At 40.6% G+C, this 26,836-nt stretch overlaps 1 protein-coding gene and 1 non-coding gene across 2 annotated transcripts in view; both read left to right on the top strand.

Annotated features, from left to right (window-relative positions):
- Window positions 1–5,616: 5,616 nt before the first annotated feature.
- LOC136396431 (U6 spliceosomal RNA) lies at window positions 5,617–5,723 on the top strand. The gene has a single exon (XR_010749718.1). It is a non-coding gene; the product is annotated as a U6 spliceosomal RNA (small nuclear RNA).
- A 3,377-nt stretch (window positions 5,724–9,100) lies between these two features.
- The window catches only part of NIBAN1 (niban apoptosis regulator 1), a 136,270-nt gene continuing 118,534 nt past the window's right edge, over window positions 9,101–26,836 (top strand). Inside the window, exon 1 of the mRNA XM_066361715.1 lies at window positions 9,101–9,699. Coding sequence (XP_066217812.1) covers window positions 9,645–9,699 — 55 coding nt within the window. The 5' untranslated portion in view covers window positions 9,101–9,644. The remainder of the gene's footprint in view (window positions 9,700–26,836) is intronic.

The following is a 26,836-nucleotide window of genomic DNA, read 5'->3' as shown; positions in this document are numbered from 1 at the left end:
GAAATGAAGAGGGAAAGAGAGAGAGAGAGAGAGAGAGAGAGAAACTTCAATTTGTCGTTCCACTCATTTATGTGTTCATTTGTTGCTTCTTGTGTGTGCCCTGAACCTGGATTGAACCTGAAACCATGCTGTATTGAGACAATGTTCCAACCAACTAAGCTCTCTGGCCAGGGCTCAAATGTATTATTCTAATGGAGGCTATGGGGTTACACTCTGGTATAGAATTGGGAAAACTGGATTCAACTCCATGGAGTTGGACATGAGCAACCTCAGTTTCTTTCCAAATCCTGCAGCCTACCTGCCTCGGAACCCAGGTCCCTGTCTTTCCATTGACTTACAGTGTCTTCCATGCAGCTGTGTAGCATTGCTATTCCCCTGCCCTCCTTTTTCATCCAATTATTTCCCTCTGTTGCACTGTTTCCATTAGCAGTCTGACATCTCTCTCCCGGCCCTCTATCTCCCTCCAACCACCACTCCATTTTTCTCTTTCATACAACGGAAAAATTTCTGAAAGTTACTTTTTGTCCTCACCTCAGACTCCCGCATGCACCCAACCGGGATCCACCCGGCATGCCCACTAGGGGGCGATGCTCTGCCCATCCGGGGCATCGCTCTGTTGCTACCAGAGCCATTCCAGCGCCTGGGGCAGAGGCCATGGAGCTATCCCCAGCGCCCGGGCCATTTCTTGCTCCAATGGAGCCTCAGCTGCGGGAGGGGAAGAGAGAGACAGAAAGGAAGGAGAGGGGGAGGGGTGGAGAAGCAGATGGGCACCTCTCCTGTGTGCCCTGGCCAGGAATTGAACCTGGGACCTCCGCACGCCAGGCTGACGCTCTACCACTGAGCCAACCGGCCAGGGCCCTCACCTCCTATTCTTACCTCCTTAAACTTCAGTCGGACTTTCATACCCCCATCCTCCCACCCCCACATTGATAAGAAGCATTTTTTCTTAAGGTTGCCTGTGTAGACATCCATCAAGCCGGATTCTTTGGATTTTCCTCCGACCTGCCTGGTAGGTCTTTCTCAGCCCCCTTTTCTGGCTCCTCCTCCCCCAGTAAGCATCTTGCAGTGTTCCAGGCTCTGGTCTCACCCCTCTTCTAGTACCTGCACTCTCTCCTAGTACTATGGCTTTCAATATCATCGATTTACCCATGACTCCTCTCCTGACCTCTATCTGGAGGTCTAGACTTACTCATCAAACTACCTTTTGGCATTTCCACTTGAGTATCAAACTTAACATGCCCAAAGGAAAACTCATCATTTCTCCTACCCTCCGAATTCATTTTTCCCAAAGTCTTCCCCATTACTCTAAATGGCATCTACATTTGCCCCAAATGCTCACATGCATTTACCAGAAAGACCTATAGGTACTTAGAAAACATGTCAAGTCCATTTACTGCTGCACCCTAGTCCAAGTGACCACCATCCAGCCTGGATTACTAGAACAGTCTTCCAATCAGTCTCACACCCTTCTCTCTTTCTTATTCTAGTCTCTTCACCACACAGCAGCCTCTGATTTTCTAAAATGAAAATTGGGTTACATGACCTTTCTTCTCAAAACCTTTTAAATGGTGTCTCTCACTCTCTATAATAAAACCCAACTTCTTTCCTGAGACACAGATCTCTGTAGTATGTGGTATCCACCTACCTAACCTCATATCTGTCATTTTCTCTCTTCTTCATTTTGGTTAAAGGGCTATGGTTGTTTTTCTTTCTATCAAGTTCAACCAAGCTTGTTGCCATTTTAGGACCTTTGCACTTACACTTGAAATACTCTTTCTCCATACATTGGCATGGAGGTGTCCTCATTACTCAGCGTTCAGCTCTTGGGAGAGTTCTTAGAGAGTCCTGTGCTTAAAATCTACCAATTCAATCACATCTCTCCCCAGCTTTTCTCATTCTCCACCGTACTATACTTACTCTCCAGGAGGTTTTATTTGTTTGTTTGTTTTTTTACTGATACTGCATTTTCAGGGTAGCTTTCTCAATACAGAGTCGTTTATCTACACGGGGTTCTCTCTAAGTTAAAGTTATGATTCTTACAGTGGTTAATTTTTAAGAATTCTAGGATTAAGTGATATAATTTATGTGGTTATAACTTCAATAAAACCATGTAAAACTTAGCCATTAAAGCTGCAGACTTTCTATGAAACTGATTTAGTTTTTTTTTTAATTGAATTTATTGGCGTGACATTGGTTAACATAATTTTACAGATTTCAGGTGCCCAATTCTACAACACATCCATGCACTCCATACTGTGTGTTCACCCCCCAACTCAAGCCTTAGTCCATCACCATTTGTCACCCCTAAAACCTCCTCCATCACCCTACCCCCTGGCATGATTTAGTTCTAATCCAAACTCTGCCATGCTTCCCAATTTAATTGCAGCGTGACTTGAAATAAAAATTTGAATTTTATGAATTTCATTGTTAAAAACATGAATGTAAAAATGAGAGTAATAAGGGACTCTATTTATATATTCAAGTCACGATGTACAGAAGGACTGCTAATTCTCTTGCCAAAATTTGAGCTGGTTGAAATCTAAATTGGAATTAACATATATGTAGAGACAATACTTAATCAAATGTCTAGAAAGAAAATAAATTACTTTCAGAACTGAATATAGAGAATAAAAAATGACTAAGAAAAGGAAAGTGAATTGTTATATATTGTGCTAAATGCCATTTCCTGGCATACGCCGCAAATCACTCATAGAGAGCAATGTCTACTTATATTTACTTTAATCGATTATATAAAGGGATATAGTATAGTTATAGAAGTTTTAATCTTCCACTTAAGCCCTATATTTAAAGCCTTATCTTGGTCATAGTGCTTTAGGTTGGGAAGGAAGACAGAAATCCAATTCAAATTTACTTAACAAACAAAAACAGGGAACAGTTATTGTTTCATGTAACTGGGCCAGCCAGGACTCAACTAATGTGATATCACCAGAAAAAAATTTTTTTTCAATCAGGGGCTCTCTTTATGGTGGACAAATGTACACAAAGTAGCTCACCATTCATATCCTGCCAGCTTATCCAACCCAGAAACTGTCTTTTTCAGTAGCAGCTACAACAAAGAAATCCTGGGCAAGATCCTGATTGGCCCGTTGGGAAGTAGACTAACTGAATATATTTAAAGGCCCTCATGCTTCTAGATTGTGCTTTTCTCTTTCAAAACCATTGTTTCTGCAGGGAGCTGATTTTTTAGCTAAATTTTAGGAGTCTGTAATCTAATTAAATGGATTCACCTTAAGCTATTCACTATAGCTTTATCATCTGTACCCTGAATGAACTGAAAATTGGTACAACATCAAAATAAGAAAAGTAATTTAAGGTAGTGTAGATGAAGACAGTTTTAAGCAGGTACAATAAATCCAACCAAACGCCAAAGAAGCCATATATCCTTTCCATACTCAAGGCATACAAATCCGACATCTCTGCCCGACTGCCCACACCATTTTTAAGTGCAGATATTTGGAGGTGTATTGGAGGATGCTATGGGAGTGGTCTACCCTTGGTTCAGGCAATAAAGGCTGTACTGTTTGCAGAGAACAGAAAGGCAATGATAAAACTAAGTCAGCTTGCCTTAGTTTTATCATCACTGTTCCTGCATCCCCTTGGGGTTCCTTGCCAACAGTTCCATCTCCCCATTCTAGCACACCAGTGTAGAAGTCAGAGCCCTGGCATATTATTTTTTACAACTATTGATACTCGACTCGGTGAATTAATATATTGGTGACTTGTGCTACAAGGAAAAGAGTGAACTGTAACTTCAAGAAGAATTCAGCAAAAGACTGTGCTTTACAAAATGGATTATAGGCCCTGGCCGGTTGGCTCAGCGGTAGAGCGTCGGCCTAGCGTGCGGAGGACCCGGGTTCGATTCCTGGCCAGGGCACACAGGAGAAGCGCCCATTTGCTTCTCCACCCCTCCGCCGCACTTTCCTCTCTGTCTCTCTCTTCCCCTCCCGCAGCCAGGGCTCCATTGGAGCAAAGATGGCCCGGGCGCTGGGGATGGCTCTGTGGCCTCTGCCCCAGGCACTAGAGTGGCTCTGGTCGCAATATGGCGACGCCCAGGATGGGCAGAGCGTCGCCCCATGGTGGGCGTGCCGGGTGGATCCCGGTCGGGCGCATGCGGGAGTCTGTCTGACTGTCTCTCCCCGTTTCCAGCTTCAGAAAAATGAAAAAAAAAAAAAATGGATTATAAGCAGTAAATATAAGCTTGGGTTATAAAAATAATAGAATTAGTCCCCCAAATTAATTCAACAGGAAAAGTCTGTTCTGAAAGAGTAATTCACTTCTCAGATGAGCATAAGAAGCTTGTAATAAATAGCTGAATAATGCGAAATGACTGTTAAGCTAATTTAAGTGCAAGCATATGAATTTGATTTGGACCAGAGGCTGTCATTTCCCTCATGATCAGGTGAGTCCTGCCCCAGCATGGAGTATCATTGCTGATCCAGCAGGTGGCACTCTTCCCTTTGTGCACTAGTACTAAACAACTTGCCCAGTATAAGGTAGTTCAGAGCTTTGCCTTCAGAAGAATCCATATAAAGTCTGTTTCTCTACAGCAATAATGGTATAACTTTTACAAGAGCGACTGTGCTGATCTGGTTTTTGTCAGATTTGAAGATTGGTATCTACACATCTAAATGCGCTTTTTGTTCTAGTGTTTGTCATTCTTAGTTCTAAGTCTTCATGGGTTTTTGTTAAAAAACTTGGACTCAGCATCTAGGGTCTTATGTAGAGATCTATATAAATTTGCGATGATTTACATTTGAAAATTACATTGAGCAAAAACAATGTTTCTGAATTTTAAAAAATATGTTTTTTTTCTAATAAAAATTCCACATACCCCAGGAGCTCCTCAAACTTCTCAAGAATCATTGATAAGCAGAAGTTGGATTCCACCTTCCACATATTCTCCCTAGACAAGATTTTATCCAGCTTAGTTTTCTATTGTTTGTATCATGAAAACACTGATTTAAGGTGTCTTTCAAATATACAATTTAAATATAACAGGTACATATTTTTTCTTTTCAAAATTGGTCTTAGTGCCTGGCCCCCTGTGAAGTGTGATTTGCAAGTCACAAAGCAAAGGTACTATAATAAGTGTAAGAATAAAAAGGGCACACATTGATATGGTAATAAAATAGTTAATAAACAGTTAAACAATGAATAAAACACCTTTTTGTTTATCACTTCCTGTCATTCTAGCTTCACTTAAAGAATGTTAAATATGTGCTAGGCATAGTAATATGTATCTAATGTATTACATCTATAATCTCATTTCATTTCCAAAGATACTCATTTTGAAGATAAGGTATTTAAGGCTTAGAACATGAATGTTATTTACCCAAATCATGTGGCAAGTTAGATGTTAGATAACTATGTAAGTTAATGTAGTGTACATAGTTAGCAATCAATCAAGTAATTACAAAGTTTCGACACCTACATAGTATTACAGAGCAGTGCAAGGTACTTGGGGAAATGCAAAGAAGGTTGAGATTATCCCTTCTCTGTTGGTAGTTAAATAGACAAAATCATCAACTGCCAAATAGACAGATGTCACTAACTCATATGAGACCACGGCAACTGTGGGCTTTATAATTCTATGACATGCTCACTTCGGCAGCACATATATTAAAATTGGAACGATACAGAGAAGATTAGCATGGCCCCTGCGCAAGGATGGCATGCAAATTCGTGAAGTGTTCAATATTTTTGGGCGATGAGTATACAATATAATCGAATGTCAAAATGATATGGAGATGTTTTCTCTAAATCTATGTACTCTAGTTGACCAGTGTCACCCTGTTAAAATTAACTGTCTAAATAAAATTATAAAATAAAAGAAAAACAAAACCCAAACATAGTTCTATGACATGCAAGAAAATCCCAAAATATACATCTTAAAGGTACTAAATGTTTATTTTTGCTCCTTAAAAAAAAAAAAAAGAGGTAATTTAAATGGGTGAATTTTATGGTATGTGAATATCTCTCTATTGAGATGTTAATAAAGACAATTATTTTAGTATGTGTTACTGACCTGAAAAAAATGGTTTTAAGAGTATTTTAATACAAAATACACTGATGCAGTACAAAACCTAACATTGCATAGAAAAATTTCTAAATTAGCTGATTTGAATCATATGAAATTGAATCTGGTTCATAAAGTTATTGAATTGCTTGGAGACTCATTTTTAGTGTATGATTAATAAAATGATGCCCACATAGGATTTGCAAAAGTTAAATACTATGACTAAAATAATGAATTCCTTAATTTTTTTCCTGTAAGCCAATTGGGAAAAAAAGTGCTTTATTTGTTTGGGCAAAAAAGAGAACAGAAGTTCTTTCTTAATGATTTTCAAGATCCAATTAAAATTTCACTTTCTCTAGAAAATTGCTTCTGTGACCACTCTTGTCCTTATTGCTAACAACAATCCTATCTTGCATTTACTGAACACTATGTTCCCAGGAAGTGCCTCACAGACCTGATTCTGCCAACAGCCCATGAGATGTTATTAGCTCCATTTAACAGATACGGAGACTGAGAGAGGTAAGTTAAAGCAACCTGACCAGATCCAATGGCTATTAACTTTTCAGGTTAAGATTTTTAGCCAGAATTGTTGGGTTACAAAGTTTATTAATACCACAACATCTAAATTCTTCCTTACACCTTATTCCATCTGTGAATATTGCAAATGAACAAAGAATGGTAGATCAGAATAGTCGTTTTTTTCACAAAGTGTTCCCAAACAAAAAGTGACAAGCTAAAACTATATTCTGGCAGACGATCCAAATTAGTTTTTAATAATAATAACAACAGTATTCTGAGGCACAAGTATAGCAATTTATATAATGAAAGTTACTACTACTCTAAGATGTGCTTAACTCTAAGAGCCAACCAACATTGAGAGAAGAATTGAACATTGAATAGTTTAAATTATTGCATATATAGTTACCTGGAAATGTTCTTTAGTCACTGAGATCACAACTTTTATTGACTCCAAATTCTTGTATTTTCTATTTCATTCACTTATTCAATAATTATTTACTGAGTACCTACTATGTGCCCGGTGGTATTCTAGGCATTTGAGATACAGCACAGAACTTAATAAAAATCCTTGCCCTTAAAGAAAAATAATAATAAAAAGAAAACAATTAAAAAACAAATGAGAAACAACATCAACAAAGAAAATCTCTGACCTTACGGAGTTTCTATCCCAGTAGAGAGAGACAGACAAAGAAATATATGTCAGATGATGCTAAGTGATATGAATAGAAATATGAAGGGTAAGGAGCAGAGAGAGCTGAGGGCTGGTGTTTGATAGGAAGTCAAGCAGAGCCTCTCTGAGCCCTGGCCGGGTAGCTCAGTTGGTTAGAGCAGTGGTCCCCAACCTTTTTTGGGCCACGGACCGGTTTAATGTCAGAAAATATTTTCATGGACCGGCCTTTAGGGTGGGACGGATAAATGTATCACGTGACCAAGACAAGTGTCAAGAGTGAGTCTTAGACGAATGTAACAAAGGGAATCTGGTCATTTTTAAAAAATAGAACATTGTTCAGACTTAAATATAAATAAAACAGAAATAATATAAGTTATTTATTCTTTCTCTGCAGACCGGTACCAAATGGCCCACAGATCGGTGCCGGTCTGCGGCCCGGGGGTTGGGGACCACTGGGTTAGAGCATTGCCCTGATATGCCAAGGTTCCAAGTTCCATCTTGGGTCAAGGCCCACACAAGAATCAACCAATGAATGCATACACAAGCAGAACAACAAAGCAATGTTTTCTCTCCGTATGTGTCTGTCTCTTTCTTTTTCTTTCTCTTCCTAAAATTAATAAATAAAAAATATTTTTAAAAAACCTCTCTGAGGTGTTAACATTTGAATTGAGATTTAAATGAAGTGAGAGACCTAGAAAGTGAACCACATGAATATTCAAGGGAAGAGTTTCTGAAGCGAAAGAAGAGCATGTGCAAAGGCCCTGAGCTTTGTGTGGTCCTAGCAGAGCACAAAAGCCATCGGAGCTGTAACAGAGAGAAGAAGGAGGGAATTGTCATAGATGAGGGTGAGAAGAATTTGAACCTAGTGTCAGTGATAGACTTTTCTCTGAAGAAAGTTAGGAGCTATTGAAATTACCCAGGTGAGAAATGATGGGGGTGATGACAATGATATAAGAAATGGTTGGATATTGAAGATATTTTGAAAGTACAGTTGACCCTTGAACAACACAGGGGACTAGGGGGGTTGAAAGCTCCCAATCAAGAATTCATATATGACTTTTGACTCCCCAAATGTTCTGAATCCATTGGGAATTGATTCCAGGATTCCTGCAGATACCAAAATTCACAAATTTGCAACCGGGGGATACTGTATATTTACTGGGGGGGGAAAATCATATAAGTGAACCTGTGACGTTCAAACTCATGTCATTTAAGGGTCAACTGTGGAACTGAGAGGATTTCTGGGTAGATTGGAATGTAGGGTATGATTGATTGAGTGTGAGGTGTGAGAAATCTTTGTGCTAAAATACTAGAGAATTAACTTTGGAGGGAAGAACCTTCAAAGTCTTTCTCAGGCCTGGTTCTTGTGTATACAGATCGTTTGACCTTGGAGGTTAAGTCAACAGGAGCCATTAAAAATCTAACTACTAAGAAATGAGTGGTGACCCTTCTGCCTAAGCTGGTTCTTATTTGGGGGAGGCTGCCAAGGTAAATAGAGACTGTGGGAAAAGAACAGATGCCCTTTCTAATGAACTATTTCCAGTTTGGCAAGGAGAAGAACTGAACCTAAAGGTGTGAAAACAGACTGATCAAGCCTTAGGAAGTCTCAGAGCTGGGAGCATATTGTAGGACCCGGTCCTGGGTTTTCCCTAAGTGTTTTAATTTTTCTTTATTTTTCCCCCTTCATTCTCTACTCCCTGCTTGGCCCAACGTCTTGCCTGCAGGAAGGTACAGTTACCCTTGGTTCTCGAAATTCAGCAGGTGTCATAGTTTCCAGGAGAGCCTGTGAAAACACAGGCTGCTGGACCCCACTCCCAGAGTTTCTATTATATTTGGGGCCGTGTGTGTGTGTGTGTGTGTGTGTGTGTGTGTGTGTGTGTGTGTGTTGTAGATGGGAGCCTAGATTTTGCATTTCTAACAAGTTCTTAGGTGATGCTTGAGAAGAACTCTTGCTTCTGGTATAAGAGGATGTGCAAAGCAATGGAATCTAGAACTCCACCTGGTGGGATGTGAATGGGGAAGGTGCCAGCCTGCAGATGTTTCCAGTCACCACGGAAATGGTGCATTTACCCCAGGGTGTTTCTCAGCTGCTCTAAACCACTGAGAACAAGAAGCAGTGGCCAGGGAAGAGAAGGATCGGGAAGTCCTTCGCGACTAAATATCCCCTCGAGCTCAGCAGAGAAGCGAGGGCGGGAAGACTGGCCGGGGCCAGCCCACAGCTCCACGGAGGGCGCGGGCCCGGAGGAGGCGTCCCAGAAGGCGGCGCCTCTTGGAGGAAGTTGGCCCTTTAACTGCACAGCCCCACTGCCCGTCGCATCAGCCTGCAGGAGGTAGCAGCAGGCGCCCGTCGGAGCCGTCAGTGCCGCAGGGGTGCGCGCCGGGCCACATCCGCGCTCAGCATCTGAGCGCCCCGCAGCCATGGGCGCCTCGACCTCCAGCCAGCTGGACGAGGGCAAGTGCGCCTACATCCGAGGTACACTGCCCCGGGGACCCTTGGGACAGTCGGGCCGCCGGGACACTGGTCGCAGACGGGGCGTCCCGAGCGAGTACTCGCAGAGGCTCCCGCTTCCACGCCTGGCTCTCCACCTGCTGGCGTGAGGGTCCCCGAGTGCCATCCCGCGCGGCGCAGCTGGTCTGCGCCCTCCCGCTTGGGAGGCGCCAGGATGCTTGGGGAAGCGCCGTGTGCGGCTGGGAGAGGCAGGTGCAGGCTGCTGGGTGGGGCGCGACCTCCTTTCCAGGTCTGGTCTGTCCCCCGCCCAGAAATACCTGGCCTTCCCCTCCCTGGACCTTGTGATTCTGAGCTGTTACTGAACTTGCCGCAGGGAACTGCGGGGATATCCCTCATGTCTAGAGATTTCCCTGGGGATTCCCGGCCTTTGGAGCAGAATTTCCCTCCTGGTTTTGCTGGCCTGCTTGTGTAAAACATGGCTTTGGCCACATCACTTGACCTTCAGTGTGTCACTTGGGAGGGTAATTTCATCAGAGGCAAAAAGAACAATGCCATTACCTCTCAGGTTGTAGGGTTCCCTTTCCTGCCCAGAGAAAGGGGGAAGCAAAAGAGGAACACTAGCGTATTTTGTAACTGTTGCTAAAGTCATAGATAGGGAGAAAGTCATTTGGAGAGACTTTCAGAAATATGGTGACTCAGAAAAGAGTGTGAGGCAGAAGAAGAAGAAAAAAAAAACCACCAAACTGAAGTGAAACGGCAGGAAATCGTGACTCTTTACCTCCTGGGTGTGTTTGACCTCCCTGTCTTCCCTCCCCACCACCTTGCCCACAACCACTACCTAACGTTTGGTTATCTTGTGAATTTAGTGTTGCTCTGGCTTTAGAAATACCTTCTTAACTAAGCATGAGACTCTAACATGAAACTCTGATTCTGTAAAGAAATGGTTAAGTCCTTTCTGATACCTCTTTCTGGCCCCCGAATCTTTTTCTAAGAAGAACATATTTATTTAGTGTTCTTATTGCATGTTTGGTTTTAGCCACCACAAAATTTAAATCCATTTGAAAAGGATGTCAGATCAGGGCACTTGAGTGCAGTGTAATTGATTCTGCAGATTCCTGCTCTGGTGTTTTGGAACTGGGAGGAGGTCATCGACAACACATAATGTCAGGGGATAAACGTGCTCAAGTATCCCTTCGCTGTTGTTTATTTTAAATGGGAAAAATATGGATGACTTATTTATATTAGTGAAAGAGCTAAGCTAAACTGGCCTTAGTCTTACACATTTGGCTATAGGCTTGGTGATTTCACCAGTGTGCAGGGGAGTGAAAGAACAATGTGCTAGAACACAGGGAGAAGGGGCTTGCATTGAGTTATTAGCAAAACATGTTTATAGCCTCTTATTTTATAAGACTTCATCTCACCGAAAGGCTTGGAAGCACCTAACATTGAAGCATGGCCATCTACAGTAGTCACTGGAAGTCCAGCAATGACAGGGATTCCTCAACCACTGTTGATGCAAACATTGTACTCCTGTGATAAGAAGATATATTACCTCTGTTTTTCTGAAATTAGTTTATTACATATAAGACAGCTAGCTCCCAGGAAAGACTTGTGTGACAGTCACTCCATGCTCTAGTCTTATTCAGTTGTACCTTCTCACTCTTTGTTTAGGAAGGCACTTTCCAGGTGTGTAGGAACAGAGGGAAGAGAAGCGTTAATGTTAGAATACCTCCAGAGAAAATGAGACGTTGCCTCATTTGAGCAGGCAAGTCTTGCCAAAGAAGAGAAATATGTTGGAAAAATGCATGGTGTTGTGAATTGCTGGTGCATGAGCATATAAAGGTCACAGGGCTGTGATTTCCTGATGGCTTTGAAGCCTCAGATCCCTGAAAAAATAAAACACCCACAACCCTATCTTCACCACTTTGCCCATCCCTTAGCCCATAAACTTCTTAAGCTTTGATTTAATTGTAAGCAGAATGATTGAAAGTATGACAGTAAATTTTAAGTACAATTTTATGACCCGTTTCTCATAAAGTAGCTGCCAGAGAAATAGTATAGATTTGAAAGCTCTGTTGCTAAGACAATAACTTTCTTTCAAGCTTGATAAACTTGCTAACATATGGAGAATAACGAGTTAGTATATTTGGAGTGAGGTTTGTTAACTTAATCTTGTTTTAGAAGCAGCTGTCTGAATTCAGCATTTAGTTTTAGAGGAATCATTGAACAGCTGCCATTGGGTTTGTGTGCCTCAAAACTTTGTCTTAATAGTGATCTTTATCACATGTCTGTTCTGAAAGTACATTATTTCTTAGGGTTTAGTAAATCTCTAGGCTAAGGGGTAGCAGAAGTGTTAAGGACTTACGTCATTTCTAAAGACGTTAGTTTTGAAAATTACTTCCACACTCATGTTTCTTACAACAACAACAAAAATTTTTAGGATTGTTTCCAGAAGACTTTCAGTAATTTTCCTTGACAAAATATTTCTATTAGTACATAAAGGACCAACTTGTAATCACATGGGCAGTGTCATCAGCTAGCTTTCAGCGATGACCTAAAAGTGTCTTCCTTTAATGAGAAAGAGCTCATGTGATCTAGGTATCAGTAGCCAGTTTAGGACACTTTTCTCTTTCTATGCCTCATTTCTTTTTGCTTTTTAAACTTTTGGTATGCCTAAAAGTGAACGGTAGCTTCAAAAACACAATGTTTTCCAGTTTAAGCAATATTTTTTCCTTTTAAAAATTACCATTGAATTGCTAATCGATCCTTAAAAAAAACAAACAAACCCTAAAAACTCTCCCACATAGGTCCTATGGAGGGTCAGAAAAGTACTGGAAAGTCAGTGGCTGCAGCTGAGAACTGTGCAGTACCCAGGTCCAGGGTAGGGGCTACTGCACAATTCTAGGCCTGGTAGCAGCAAACCAGCAGTTAGGAAAACTGTTCTTTTCCTAGACTTCCCATTGCATAGTCAGTCACACTTAACCTGTAAAGGGCCCATTGACTTCCTCTGAAACGCTTATCAGCGATCTGATGCTTCAAAGTCAGAAATGAGTTTCAGCTTTTTTTTTTCTTTTCTTTTCTTTTTTTTTTGTATTATATTTTTCTGAAGCTGGAAACGGGGAGAGACAGTCAGACAGACTCCCGCATGCACCCGACTGGGATCCACCCGGCACGCCCACCAGGGGCAACGCTCTGCCCACCAGGGGGTGATGCTCTGCCCCTCCGGGGCATCGCTCTGCCGCAACCAGAGCCACTCTAGCGCCTGGGGCAGAGGCCAAGGAGCCATCCCCAGCGCCCGGGCCATCTTTGCTCCAATGGAGCCTCGCTGCTGCGGGAGGGGAAGAAAGAGACAGAGAGGAAGGAGGGGGTGGGGGTAGAGAAGCAAATGGGCGCTTCTCCTATGTGCCCTGGCCGGGAATCGAACCTGGGTTCCCTGCACGCCAGGCCGACGCTCTACCGCTGAGCCAACCGGCCAGGGCCGAGTTTCAGCTTTAAACTCATTTCAGTTTAAAATACATGTGTACTTGTCCCAGGGGAATTTGCTCAAATTTATACCGTAAGGGTTACCTTAGGTGGCTGTGTAAGAAACTTATGCCGATGACAGTGTCTAGAGTGAAGGCTCCATAGACCAGGTGAGGGAAAGGTAGGAGAGCTGTAGACATTTACAGGCTTCTCAGTCTAGACGTGTAGCACCAGTTCACACATTTGGTTATGCTTTAGCGACACTTTGTTGGTAAGAGATGGGCATACAACTCGGTCTGATTTGTCTCGATAGTTATGACAAGGTTATCTTAGAGTCCAGTTTATCTGGTTGGTAATGGCAGTAGGAAGTGGGTATAGATTATACCATCAGTATTTGCCTCAGTCCCTAATTTGTATAAATAAATAGATTCTCCTAAGAAATGAAGAATTGCAGCTCCCCAGGAGGGAATATCAGGGATGGGAGAAAGAAGGAGAGGACTCAGTATAAATAACACACAAATATGTATTGATCACATTAAATTTTAAGAAAATGCCGAACTACTGATGAAGCTAGTAGGTGTTGTAAATGAGGGAAACAATTGCAGACTAGGTATTTCTAGTGGCAATAATTACTTTCTACCACCTTCAGCTTTTGTGAATGGAAACCAAGACTATTTGGGAATTTAGTGTGAACTGAGAATTTCTTAGATTCCACAAACAGAAAGACACAAAACTGAGGTGAATGAACATTTTTTCCCCTATACTTGTAGAAGAAGCGGTGACCTTTCTTCTTGGGTCCCCATTCATTCTGTGATGAGCTCAAAGAGTAAAGACATTCAATCAAGCTCTGCTCTTGATGATAAACCCTTCTTTTTTTCCTGTGAGCATCAGCTGCAAGAAGACCACATTACCAAGGGTGATTTAGTATTATTGTACGTCCTAACATGACAATAGTGATTTTAATGTTTTTTATTTTTGTTTCCTTTTGCTGTAGCCTACTGAACTGATTGTAGTTTCACTCTTGTAATCTTTGGGAAGGTCTGAATTAGGTTTCCAGGTAGAAAGTGCAAAATCAGGAGCTCAATTTGTAACAGTAGTCAGTAGTTTCTTTTCTTTTTTTTTTTTCTTAAGTGAGAAGCAGGGAGGCAGAGAGACAGACTCCCACATGTGTCCAGACTAGGATCCACCCGGCAAGCTCCTTACCGCAATGCTCTGCCCATCTGGGGCTGTTGCTCTGTTGCTTGGCAACTGAGCTATTTTAGTTCCTGAGACAAGGCCATGAAGCCATCCTCAGCGCCTGGGGCCAACTTGCTCCAACCAAGCCAGCGGGAGAGGAAAAGAGAGGGAGAGAAGGGTAAAGGGGAGGGGTGGAGAAGCAGATGGGCGCTTCTCCTGTGTACCCTGACCGGGAATCGAACCTGGGACATCCATACTCTGGGCTGACACTCTACCACTGAGCCAACTGGCCAGGGTCATAACAGTAATTTCTAATATAACTAAAATAAATGTACTGTGAAAGTTTTACAAAGTATGCAGTGTGAATTATGGTTGTGAATTTTAATCTCCCAATCCAAAACTTTATTGTGTTTTTGTCAATAAAGCTAGGTGATAACCATTTAAAGAAAAAAAGTACCTATAACCATTTACATTATGTAATGGGATCTGAAGTCAGAAGTGAACACAAAAGAATAATGGAAAGGAAAACAAAAGAATAAAAGAGCATAATTCATCTGCTACAGTCTGTGTAAAACATATACTTTAGTAAGTTAGGACTTGAAGGCTAAAATGCTAACAGTTGCAAACTAAAATACACACACACACCACCACCACTACCACCACCACCACCGTCATCACCAAACAAAAGTCCAAATGCAATACAGATTTCCTTCTTTGAAACTGAAAATTCATAAAAAAAAAAAAAAAAGACTAGCAAGTTGCTGCCAATAAGAAAATGCAAGCCAGCTTATAAACATGCCTATATGTATTTTTTGTACTACGTGTTTCTTCTCACTTAGAGGAGAGAGGGAGAGATTTAGAGATGTGAAAGCAATTAATTCAGTTTTTTAAATTGCAAGGTCTAGGACCCAAAGAAGTTTATATTTTTATGCTTGATGACATTTGGATGTTGATGTCTTTTGGATTAGATTAAATTAATAATTTTTACTCAGAGCCCCGAAGCGATTTAGAAAAATTCCATCGTCTGAAGGAATTTTGGAAGAAGAGTAAATGTCTCTATGCCAAACCATGTGGATTTTTTTCTTATTCTTTTTAAGAAACCTTTAAAAAAATTAAATATAGGTTTGGAAAACCACACCAAACAAATGCAGAGCTTATTGAATCATTATAAAGCAAATATAATTGTAGCCATTACCCTGGTCAAGAAACGGAAAGAATGTCACTAGTTATCCCAGAGCCCTTGGGGTGGTTTGTCCCAATCCTAGACCTTCTGTCTCTCCCCAAATAACCACTGTTTTCAGTTATCTATTACTGCCCAGCAAGCTCCCCCAAAAGATAACGGCTCTTAAAACAACGATTTGATTTGCTCACAATTCTGCTACCTGCCCTAGGTTCAGCTGGGCAGTTTTGTGTCTTATATTTCCTGGTGGTCATTCCTGTGGCTGCATTCTGCTGGCAGATTGGATGGTGGCTGGCCTCAACTTGGAAGACTTTCTGTGTTCCCAGGCGGCCTTTTTTACCTGATCTTGCCAGTAAGATAGTGGACTTTTAAAATGGAAGGTCAGGCTTTGCAAAAGTACAAAAGCTTCTTATATTTTAGTCCTGAAAGGCCACAGCGTTACTTGCTATATTCTGTTGGTAAATCAATCCTGGGGCCAGCCCAGACTCAAGAGGAGGGACTCCACAAAGTCATAGATACCATGAGTTATGGTTCATTGCAGGTGACCACTGGAACAGACTACCACACCACTCACTCATCCTAGATTTTATAGTAAGAACATCCTTGTATTTCCCTATGGTTTTATATCTCAACAATGCATTTTTAAGTTTAGTCTTGCCCACTTAAAAAATATCCGTTTTATTATTATTATTATATTTTTTCATTTTTCCGAAGCTGGAAACAGGGAGGCAGTCAGACTCCCGCATGCGCCCGACTGGGATCCACCCGGCACGCCCACCAGGGGGCGATGTTCTGCCCCTCTGGGGCGTCGCTCTGTCGCATCCAGAGCCATTCTAGCGCCCGGGCCATCTTTGCTCCAATGGAGCCTCGGCTGTGGGAGGGGAAGAGAGAGACAGAGAGGAAGGAGAGGGGGGAGGGGTGGAGAAGCAGATGGGCGCCTCTCCTGTGTGCCCTGGCCGGGAATCGAACCTGGGACTCCTGCACACCAGGCCGACGCTCTACCGCTGAGCCAAACGGCCAGGGCCGTTTTACATTTCTTTTCATCTACAATTTTCCCCTACATCTCTCTCTCTTTTTTTTTAATGTTTATTTTATTGATATTTAGAGAGAGAGAGAGGAAGGGAGAGAGAGAAAGAGAGAGACAGGAACAGCTTGGATCAAACCAGCAACCTTTGTGCTTGGGGATGATGATGCTCCAACCAAAGGAGCTGTCGGGCCAGGGCCCCTACACCTCTGTCTTTGACTTGTAAATAATCTGTTGAAGGGTCTGGGCTATTTGCTATATCATGTTGCCCACAGTCTGGAATTCGCTAATGGTGCAAGTTTCTCCTGAGTTTTCTACAAACTGACAGAGGGACAGTGAGACTTGATCAGACTTTCCATCAGTGGTTTTGTGAAGACTGCAGTCTGTCCTGTGTCCTTCATTGGAGGCACATACAGCTAGTTGTCTCTCTGTGATGTTAGCAGCCATTGATGCTCATTGCCAGGGCCCATTCATTCCCTCAGGGATTAACGTATGGTGTCATGCTAAGTATATCGTTTTATTTTCATTTATTAGCTGGACTAATTCTATAGAATGATATTTTCCTTAACTACTATTTGGTTCCTTCGTATTATAGTTCATATAGGAAAGGCAGGATTGAAACTTTATTCGTTCCTTTTATTTACCACTTTTCAAGATAATTTATTGGTTTCCTGTCATCCCCTAAAGGTGACCAACTAACTTAAAAAATATCATTATGAATTCACGAATTCCATTGTAATTCTTATCCTTACTGAAGCTCAAATTTTCTATTGGCAATGAAAAACTCATCAAATTGGCTTCTGAGTCCTTTGGAAAGAACCCTAATAGTATTGGATTGCTTCCTTGCCATCTGGTAGGTCAGGTGTTTTCTAGGCTTGTCTTGTTTATTTCCTACCCAATACCTGGAAGGAACAATATCTATAAGAGAGAAATAGTATTTTAAGATGACAGTTTGGGCTTGAGGAGGCTCATTGCCATGACTGGGTTGACCATTGTTTCTGGACCTTTTTAATGAACAAAACTAGGAAGAAGTGTATATTTCCTACATTATGTTTATATCTCATTTTTCTTGGTTCTCAAAGCACAAAATGATAAAATTAAATATCCTCCAATTCTCCTTTGCTTTAACTCACCTAATATTATACAAGTCTCAGACAATAACCTGAATACAACCATTAATTATAATTGTAGAAAACTAGTAAACAAACTATTTTAAGAATGAGTAATAGAATTTTTGTATATGCTAGTCCCATTCTCTTCCAATTTTGTTTTAAGATTCTCCTATGTCATAGAATATAACTAATATGTTATATTTTTTCTTATTCTTTTTTAGAAGTATTATTTAATGCATCAATCTCTGACATTTGAGGCTCAGTATCTGATAGATTACGTGAGAAGAGCTCATGGGAACATAGGGAGATATAAAGATGGACTAATTGAGTGGTTCAGAGATATCACCAAATATTAGCTTATTTTTATCTTTCTACTCTTGAGGGCTAGCTCTCCTTATTGTTAAAGACGACTCAAAGGGTCACAGTTCTTAGGTAAAACAATGTCTCAGAGGCTGAAAAGAGGACTATCTCTCCTTTGAGTCTCTTCATGAGAACAAACCTTCCTCAGATGCCTTACTAGTAGACTCCCACTGATCAGAGTTGAGTCACACATTCCTTTCTCAGCCTCCACTGGCAAAATCATGGAGTTATCATGATTTGATTAGACCAGTGGTAGTCAACCTGGTCCCTACCGCCCACTAGTGGGCGTTCCAGCTTTCATGGTGGGCGGTAGAGGAGCAACCAAAGTATAAATAAAATGATAGATTTAACTATAGTAAGCTGTTTTATAAAGATTTATTCTGCCAAACTTAGCAAAAATCCAACATAAAGTACTTGGTAAGTAATTATTATATGCTTTAACTTGCTGCAACTCTGCTATATAAATTTTATAAAGTAAAGTTACTTCCCTACCTTATAAATCATTATTACTGTGGAACCGGTGGGCAGTTAGAAAATTTTACTACTAACAGAGATACAAAAGTGGGCGGTAGGTATAAAAAGGTTGACTACCCCTGGGTTAGACTGATCTAGATGTACTCCTGGACTGGGCCTAAGGGCAGGCTTTTCTGAAGCACATGGCTGTACAGAGGATCCTGGATACCTATGTGAACAAATCAGGTTCAGTTAGCAAGGAAGAAGCCTGAATAGCTATTACGTAAGTAACCAACGTTGCAAGTTTTGTATGAAGGGAATCAAATGGGTACTGAGACAGAGAAAGTATACTTAACTAATAGTGTTCAAGAAGATGATGAGTTGCTATTCATGTGAAGGACCCGGGGAAGAATATTTTGAGTCAAGGAAACAGCATGTAGAAGGGGAAGGAGGAGATTGAACTTGAAAGGACTGAAGGAAGGGGGGTATGGCTAGAGTGTAGTGAGCAATAGAAAGAGAGTTTCAGCCCTGGCCGGTTGGCTCAGCGGTAGAGCGTCGGCCTGGCGTGCGGGGGACCCAGGTTCGATTCCCAGCCAGGGCACATAGGAGAAGCGCCCATTTGCTTCTCCACCCCCCCCTCCTTCCTCTCTGTCTCTCTCTTCCCCTCCCGCAGCCAAGGCTCCATTGGAGCAAAGATGGCCCGGGCGCTGGGGATGGCTCCTTGGCCTCTGCCCCAGGCGCTAGAGTGGCTCTGGTCGCGGCAGAGCATCGCCCCCTGGTGGGCAGAGCGTTGCCCCTGGTGGGCGTGCCGGGTGGATCCCGGTCGGGCGCATGCGGGAGTCTGTCTGACTGTCTCTCCCCGTTTCCAGCTTCAGAAAAATACAAAAAAAAAAAAAAAAAGAGAGAGAGAGAAAGAGAGTTTCATGGGAGAGGATCCTCATAGCACAATTACTGGCAGATATATGAGATGATATGTTTATTTGTTGAATTGTTATTGTCTGCCTCCCACCACTAGGATGTAAGCTCTGTGAAAGCAGTCTTGATTCATTGCTATGTTCTCCGTAGATAGATCAGTGTCTGGTACATGGTTTGTTAACAATAGATATTTGACTAATAAGTGAATGAAAGGAGAAAAAAATTAAAAACTATAATGAATATTCTAAAATATGGGAAGTATTGGATTTGTAAAACAAGTTCATGCATTATTGCATACGTAAGTGGGACATAAAAGTGAGACTAAGAGACATTGATAAGAGTGAGGTGGTTATGGGGGGGAGGGGGGAGAGGGAGAGGGGAAGGGGGAGGGGGAGGAGCACAAAGAAAACTAGATAGAAGGTGACAGAGGACAATCTGACTTTGGGTGATGGGTATGCAACATAATTGAATGACAAGATAACCTGGACATGTTATCTTTGAATATATGTATCCTGATTTATTGATGTCGCCCCATTAAAAAAATAAAATTATTAAAAAATTAAAAAAAAACAAGTTCAGGATGCTATGAAGAAATGACAATAATATAATAAGAAATAGCTCTTGGAAATTAAAAAAATGTAATGATAAAAATTTTATACAACCCACTTGTTGCTTTGGAAACTAAAGTTAAGGAAATCTTGCAGAGAATAGAACAAAAAGACCAAAAGATGGAAGATAGAAGAGGCAATATTAAAAGCAATTAAGGGTCAATCTAAAAATTTCAATGTCTGACTCACAGAACTCCCAGAAAACAGAGAACAAAGAAAATAAAGGGGAGAAAATGATCAAAAAATAATACAAAACCTTTTCTTGAACAGCAGATGTCTGTTTCTGGTTCTATAGAGCCAGATAATTCCTGGCACTCATGCAGAGCTGAGCCTAGTTCATGTTCCCGTCATCCAAAACAGAAAGACCTTGTCATACACAGGGCTTGTATAGAGTCCTCAGCAGTAGTGAGCCCTTGACTTCAAGATTGCCCTGGACCTACTGTAAAAAAAAAAAAAAAAAAAAGTAAAAGTGAGCCTCTGAAAGACCAAACTGACCATAAATAACTTATCTTCATGTCTGAACAAAGTCTAATACTCTTTATATGAATACAACAAAATACAAATCAACAATGTAAAATTCGTAATATCCATTGTCCAATAAAAACTTACTAGTCAAATGAAGAAGCAGGAAAATTTCCATAACTTTAAGGGAAAGTATCCATCAATAGAAACAGACCGGAATTACAGAGATGATGAAAACAGCAGACAAGGAAGTTAAGACAGCTTTCATAAATATGTCCCATATGCTAAAGAGGAAAACATGAACACACGAGGAGAGACATGGAAGATATAAAAAATAGTTCTTGTCTCCAGTACTTCGGAAAGAGCAATGTGACTACTGTACTGTTGAAGTCTGTTGGAACATCTGTTGGAGAATGTAGCTGTTCTACCCGTTACCAATATTCTCAATAGATCAGGGAGAGGAGCAGAGCAGATCTATGTGTGGAATGGCTGACATGTGCTGGTCTGGGGCCAGGACAAACGAGCAGGATCAACTTAGAAGGAAAACTGTGGCTGTTCTTTCAAAAAGGACATTGTTGATAATGGTCATGTGCCATTATCTTTGGGGCTCACACAAAACAAGTGATAATTTTTGTGATTAACTCAATCAAAAGAATTCAGAGGTTTTCCTCAATTTGAATTGAACACTTTTTTTTTTTTTAAAAAGATTTCCTGTGTAAGTCATGCTGAATGAGTTAAATAGATATGTCTGGTTAATTGCCTGAACAAAACAGACACAGGCTTGGAGTTAGATTAAGATAAATTTTATTAGCAATAATAGAAAAATGTGTAATATGTGGAATATAAATATCTAAAATGGTTTCGTTGGAGAGGATTACGTTAGTAACATTTATTGAAATGTACTGTTTAAACTTAAAGTAAATAAGAATTTTAGCATATGACTAAGACCTAAGAGGATGACTATCAACTGGAATGTCAATTCTGATTTTTTAAAATCTTTTTATTTATTTAAAAAATTTTTTCAATTACAATTTACATTCCATATTATTTTCTATTAGTTTCAGGTTTACAGCACAGTGGTTAGACAATCACATACTTTACAAAGTGGTCCCCCGATATTTCCAGTACCCACCTGGCACCATGCATATTTATTATGATATTATTGACTATATACGCTATACTGTACTTTTCATGGGATGTCAATTTAAAAAATTTATTGTTGATTTAAGAGAGATTGATTTGCTGTTCTATTTATTTATGCATTCATTGGTTGATTCTTATATATGCCCTGACTGATGGTTGAACCCACAAACTTTGCATACCAAGACGATTCTCAAACCAACTGAGCTAACCCAACCAGGGCTTGCGGTATCAATTCTTAATAAAATAGGTAGCTACTAGTCTGAGGAATGATGATAATAATGACAGTAAACACTAATACTTAGTGAATGCTTACTATGTGCCAAGAAGTAAATGTCCCAGAGAAAAGTTAACAGGCTATCAAATATTCTTTCAGAATAAGTCTTGTCCACATAGCTTTCTCTTTAATGCAGGAACCTATGGCTCGCGAGCCAGATGTGGCTCTTTTGATGGCTGCATCTGGCTTGCAGACAAATCTTTAATAAAAAAAAATAACAAAAAAAATAATAATGTTAATAATATAAAACATTCTCACGTATTACAATCCATTCATTTCCTACTGCTCATGTTCATGGTGTGGGTGGCTGGAGCCAATCACAGCTGTCCTCCGGGACAACAGCAAATTTTTATTGAATAATGCATAACATACATGGGTCGTTGTATGGCTTTCACAGAATTACATTTTAAAATATGTGGCATTCATGGCTCTCTCAGCCAAAAAGGTCCCTGATCCCTGCTTTAATGGAAAGGATTATCAACTTGGTAGGATTTGAACAGTGACTTATTTACTTTAAGAGCTAAGTCAGTAATTTATCCCTCAGTATAAACCAGTGGTAGTCAACCTGGTCCCTACCACCCACTAGTGAGCGTTCCAGCTTTCATGGTGGGCAGTAGTGAAGCACCAAAATATAAATAAAAAGATAGATTTAACTATAGTAAGTTGTTTTATAAAGATTTATTCTGCCAAACTTAGCGAAAATTCGACATAAAGTACTTGATAAGTAATTATTATTATATGCTTTAACTTGCTGTAACTCTGCTTTATAAATTTTATAAAGTAAAGTTACTTCCCTACTTTATAAATCACCATTACTGTGGAACCGGTGGGCAGTTAGAAAATTTTACTACTAACAGAGATACAAAAGTGGGCGGTAGGTATAAAAAGGTTGACTACCCCTGGATAAACAAACATTTACTAAACCTTTGATCCTGTTTTTTTTGTTTTTGTTTTTTTGTTTTTTTACAGAGACAGAGAGAGAGTCAGAGAGAGGGATAGATAGGGACAGACAGACAGGAATGGAGAGAGATGAAAAGCATCAATCATCAGTTTTTTGTTGCAACACCTTAGTTGTTCATTGATTGCTCTCTCATATGTTCCTTGACCATGGGTCTTCAGCAGACCGAGTAACCCCTTGCTGGAGCCAGCAACCTTGGGTCCAAGCTGGTGAGCTTTGCTTAAACCAGATGAGCCCACATTCAAGCTGGCGACATCGGGGTCTCGAACCTGGGTCCTCCGCATCCCAGTCCAACGCTCTATCCACTGCGCCACCACCTTGTCAGGCGATCCTGTATCTTAATTCTGAATGATTGGATTTTTGAAGTGAATATTTTTAGTGGATGTGATTATAAATAGCTTAATCTAGAAATTAAAACTAACAAATTAAAATTAAAATGAACAAAACATAATATGGAATTTACAAATAGGTGAAAGCTGGCATAGAGTTTAAAACTTTAAGTACAATGGTAGCTTCAAATACTTTCTTTGTTATAGAAGAAAATATTCATATTTGTAAGGCAAGGCACAAAAGACCCATAAATGGAGCTCTCAAATTTGAAAAACAGGCATGATCATCTCCTGAGGACCCACTGAGTCTGAAGCTGGATTCACTGTGATTACTGATCTGTTGGCTGGCCACCTTCAGTGTCTCATACGTAAAATGGGGACAAGCTGTAATGCCCAGGGAGATAGGAAGAGCTCTGAAACGAAGATGATATCATTCTCTGATTTCCAAATCCTACTATTACTCCAGTAAATCTGTTTTACTCTCAGAAATGGCATCAGGCCTGCCCAGAATAAATAATTGGCTTTCAGATGCTACTGAATAATACCTATCTCATACATTTGTTCTGCAGACTAATTAATGTTTCAGAGTGTTTAAACACAATGCCTCTGTGGAAGCAATGGCATTATAATTTGTTGGGACACTCTAGGATTGTAATTAGTACTAATTAGATTCCTTTCAGCAGCTTGTTGCATTTACAAATTACTGCATCTATGGTACTCTGCTTCATTTATCCCTTATGAAAGAGTCAGGCACAATGGTTGAAATAGAAGCCTTTAGACAATTATTCTCAAGATTCTCTGCATACCCCTCCCATCAAATCAGGAGGACAGTAGCAACACACCTTTCTAGGACTGATCCTGGGGGGAGCCCCCCTGTGGTGTGCCAGGAATTAGCTCACGTGGTCTGGCAGGAACTGAGTGTGGGCATCTCATCCTAACTCAGAGTTTGGGTGATATCATATTGGTAGCTTGCAGTCAGCCACAGGTTTTTTTGAGACCCAGTGGACCAGCCCATCACTGGAGTGCCCCTCTCTTTGGGGTGGCAGTGAGAAGCAATTGCCAGGGGTCTGAAGCCAGTTTCAGTTGTATATTAGAAAGGGCTGGCTACTGGAACTAAAACTCCCCAAATCTCAGTAGCTTGACATGATAATGATTTATGTCTCATTCATTACACAATCTCATGTCATCCTCTGTGGGATAGAGATGGGAGTGGGGTCATTTAGGGACCCAGCCTCTTTCTGTCTAATGTATTGTGTCAGGAGCCCATTGGCAGTCTGGTGAAACCGATGAATCCCTTCTCAGAATAATATTTTTAAATAAAATAATATATACACAGGATTACAAAAGAAACTAACTTCATGAAAATATCATTATCAAAATATTTTTAAATCAGTAATGTAATAATATATGTGCTTTGTGCATGCAATGGCAAGGTCTTGTGGCAGGTCTGAAAACTGCTGTCATCTTGATATAATGCTATCCTAAGATATGCAGCAAATGAAATGTGCAGAGAGAGAACATCTGTGATCTCTACTGATGACAGTCACAGGTACTGCTATATACTCTACTGTGGTTTTTGCCTGCACACTTAATTGAAGAAAAAGCTGAATTTGAATTGGAAGTTAATTCAAAAAAATCATTATTTACCCCCATTTTAGCTTTTGGATCCCCTGAATTCTATCTGCAGATCCCATAAGGGTCCACAGACTCCAGAGCAGGACCCCTGATCTAGTGCCTCCATTACTCTTAGTGCCACAAAGACCTTAACTGGATACCCTGCATATGTCTGCAGATAAGTGGAGGGACGGTGGCAGATTAGGTGTGAACATTTTATGGACCAGGCCCGGAGGTCCATTTCTGTCCAAGCTTCAAGTTTCTGCGTGACACAGCTTCTTTCTGTATCTGTTTGGCAATTTCCCTCAGAAGTCCTATCCTTTTGTCACTCACCTCTTCCCTTATACTCCCCCAACATGTTGAGCCTAATACCTTAACGAGTAGTTTTCCTACTTTCAGTGTATTCTCACTTTGAAGGTAGGCTATATCTTTACAATATCTTCAGGTAAGAAACATTTACGCCTTCTAAACTTGAGCTGTCTAATATGGTAGCCATTAGACACATATGCCCGTTGAGCCCTTGAAACATGGCTAGTTCAAATTAAGATATGATGCAAGTGAAAAATACACAGTGGGTTTTTAAGTCTTGGTACAAAGTAATGAATGTAAGATGCCTCATTAATATTATTTAATAGCAATTACATATTGAAGTAATACTATTTTGGTTCTATTGGTTTAAATAAACGATATTAAAATTAACTTAATCTGTTAGAAATTTCAGTGTGCTACAGAAATCTTATGCTCACATCTGTGGCTCACATGATATTTATTTTAGACTCTTGTTTCTGAATAAGCATTTAGAGAAGAGTCACAGAGCTGCACGGGACTTCAGAGAGAAGCACCCCAATCTCTTCATTATAAGCTGTGGGCCACCCTTGTCCACATTGCTGGTAATGACAGGTAGAGGACTGGAATGCAGGTCTCCATACCCTGGTAGAGAGCTCTTTTTATAGACTATGCTCTTTCAAACAAACTAAACCAAACCAAAAATCTCCAAGATTTGAGTTTCCTGTCCAAACGGAATACACTCTAATTCAGAGTTATATGTAAAAATCCTGAGAACGGCAAATTCTTTTTTAAAGCTTATGTATTACATCATTCAGCTCTAAATGTAAAACTTACATCTAGCTTCCCCTTGGTACTGAAGAATTGCATGCACAGGTGGGTAGACCAGCTGGCTCTCTGATGAACCCAGATAAAAGGAGCCGTGAGGTCGTTCTCCTTTGTCCCTGGTCCCCTGCCTTTCCCTCTGTTGAATGTTTAAGCTCATAAAGAAATGCTAAACTATGCTTATCTCATCTGAAAACAATGGAAACATGTGGCATCCTAGTACTTACCATGACCACCGTTTCTCCCAGCCAGGAAGTGGTAGAGTAGGTAGCAATGAAAATAAATAAATGATGACCTTAATCTTTTTTCTTCCATTTTCTCTTCTTGGCTTCCACTCTGGACTCTATAGCCAGGTTTAAGAGGCTATCTGGGTTCTTTAATGACCTTTTGGTTCCAGAATATTCCTTCCCATGGGATTTTTCCTTCTTGCTCTGTAATGCATCAATTTTCATAGGATTGCATTTGGGCCTTTGTGTATTTTAATTATATTTAAGATAAGTTTAGATTTTTAAAAGCCTTTATCTTTTTTAAAAAATATCTCTTCTATTTATTTATTTATTTATTTATTTATTTTTAGAGTCACAGAGAGAGAGAGAGAGAGAGAGAGTCAGAGAGAGGGATAGACAGGGACAGACAGACAGGAATGGAGAGATGAGAAGCATCAATCATTAGTTTTTCGTTGCGTGTTGCAACACCTTAGTTGTTCATTGATTGCTTTCTCATATGTGCTTTGACTGCGGGCCTTCAGCAGATCGAGTAACCCCTTGCTGGAGCCAGTGACCTTGGGTTCAAGCCGGTGAGCTTTTGCTCAAACCAGATGAGCCCGCGCTTAAGCTGGCGACCTCGGGGTCTCGAACCTGGGTCTTCCGCATCCCAGTCCAATGCTCTATTCACTGCGCCACCACTTGGTCAGGCTAAAAGCCTTTATCTTAAAAAGATGTATTGCCAATGCATCATTTTTTCCTCTTAGAATTTTTTTAA

Source organism: Saccopteryx leptura, chromosome 2, assembly GCF_036850995.1.
Source record: "Saccopteryx leptura isolate mSacLep1 chromosome 2, mSacLep1_pri_phased_curated, whole genome shotgun sequence".
NCBI classification, from domain to species: Eukaryota; Metazoa; Chordata; class Mammalia; order Chiroptera; family Emballonuridae; genus Saccopteryx; species Saccopteryx leptura.
Note: the sequence above shows the minus strand (reverse complement) of the source record. Positions and strands in the feature narration are given on the sequence as shown.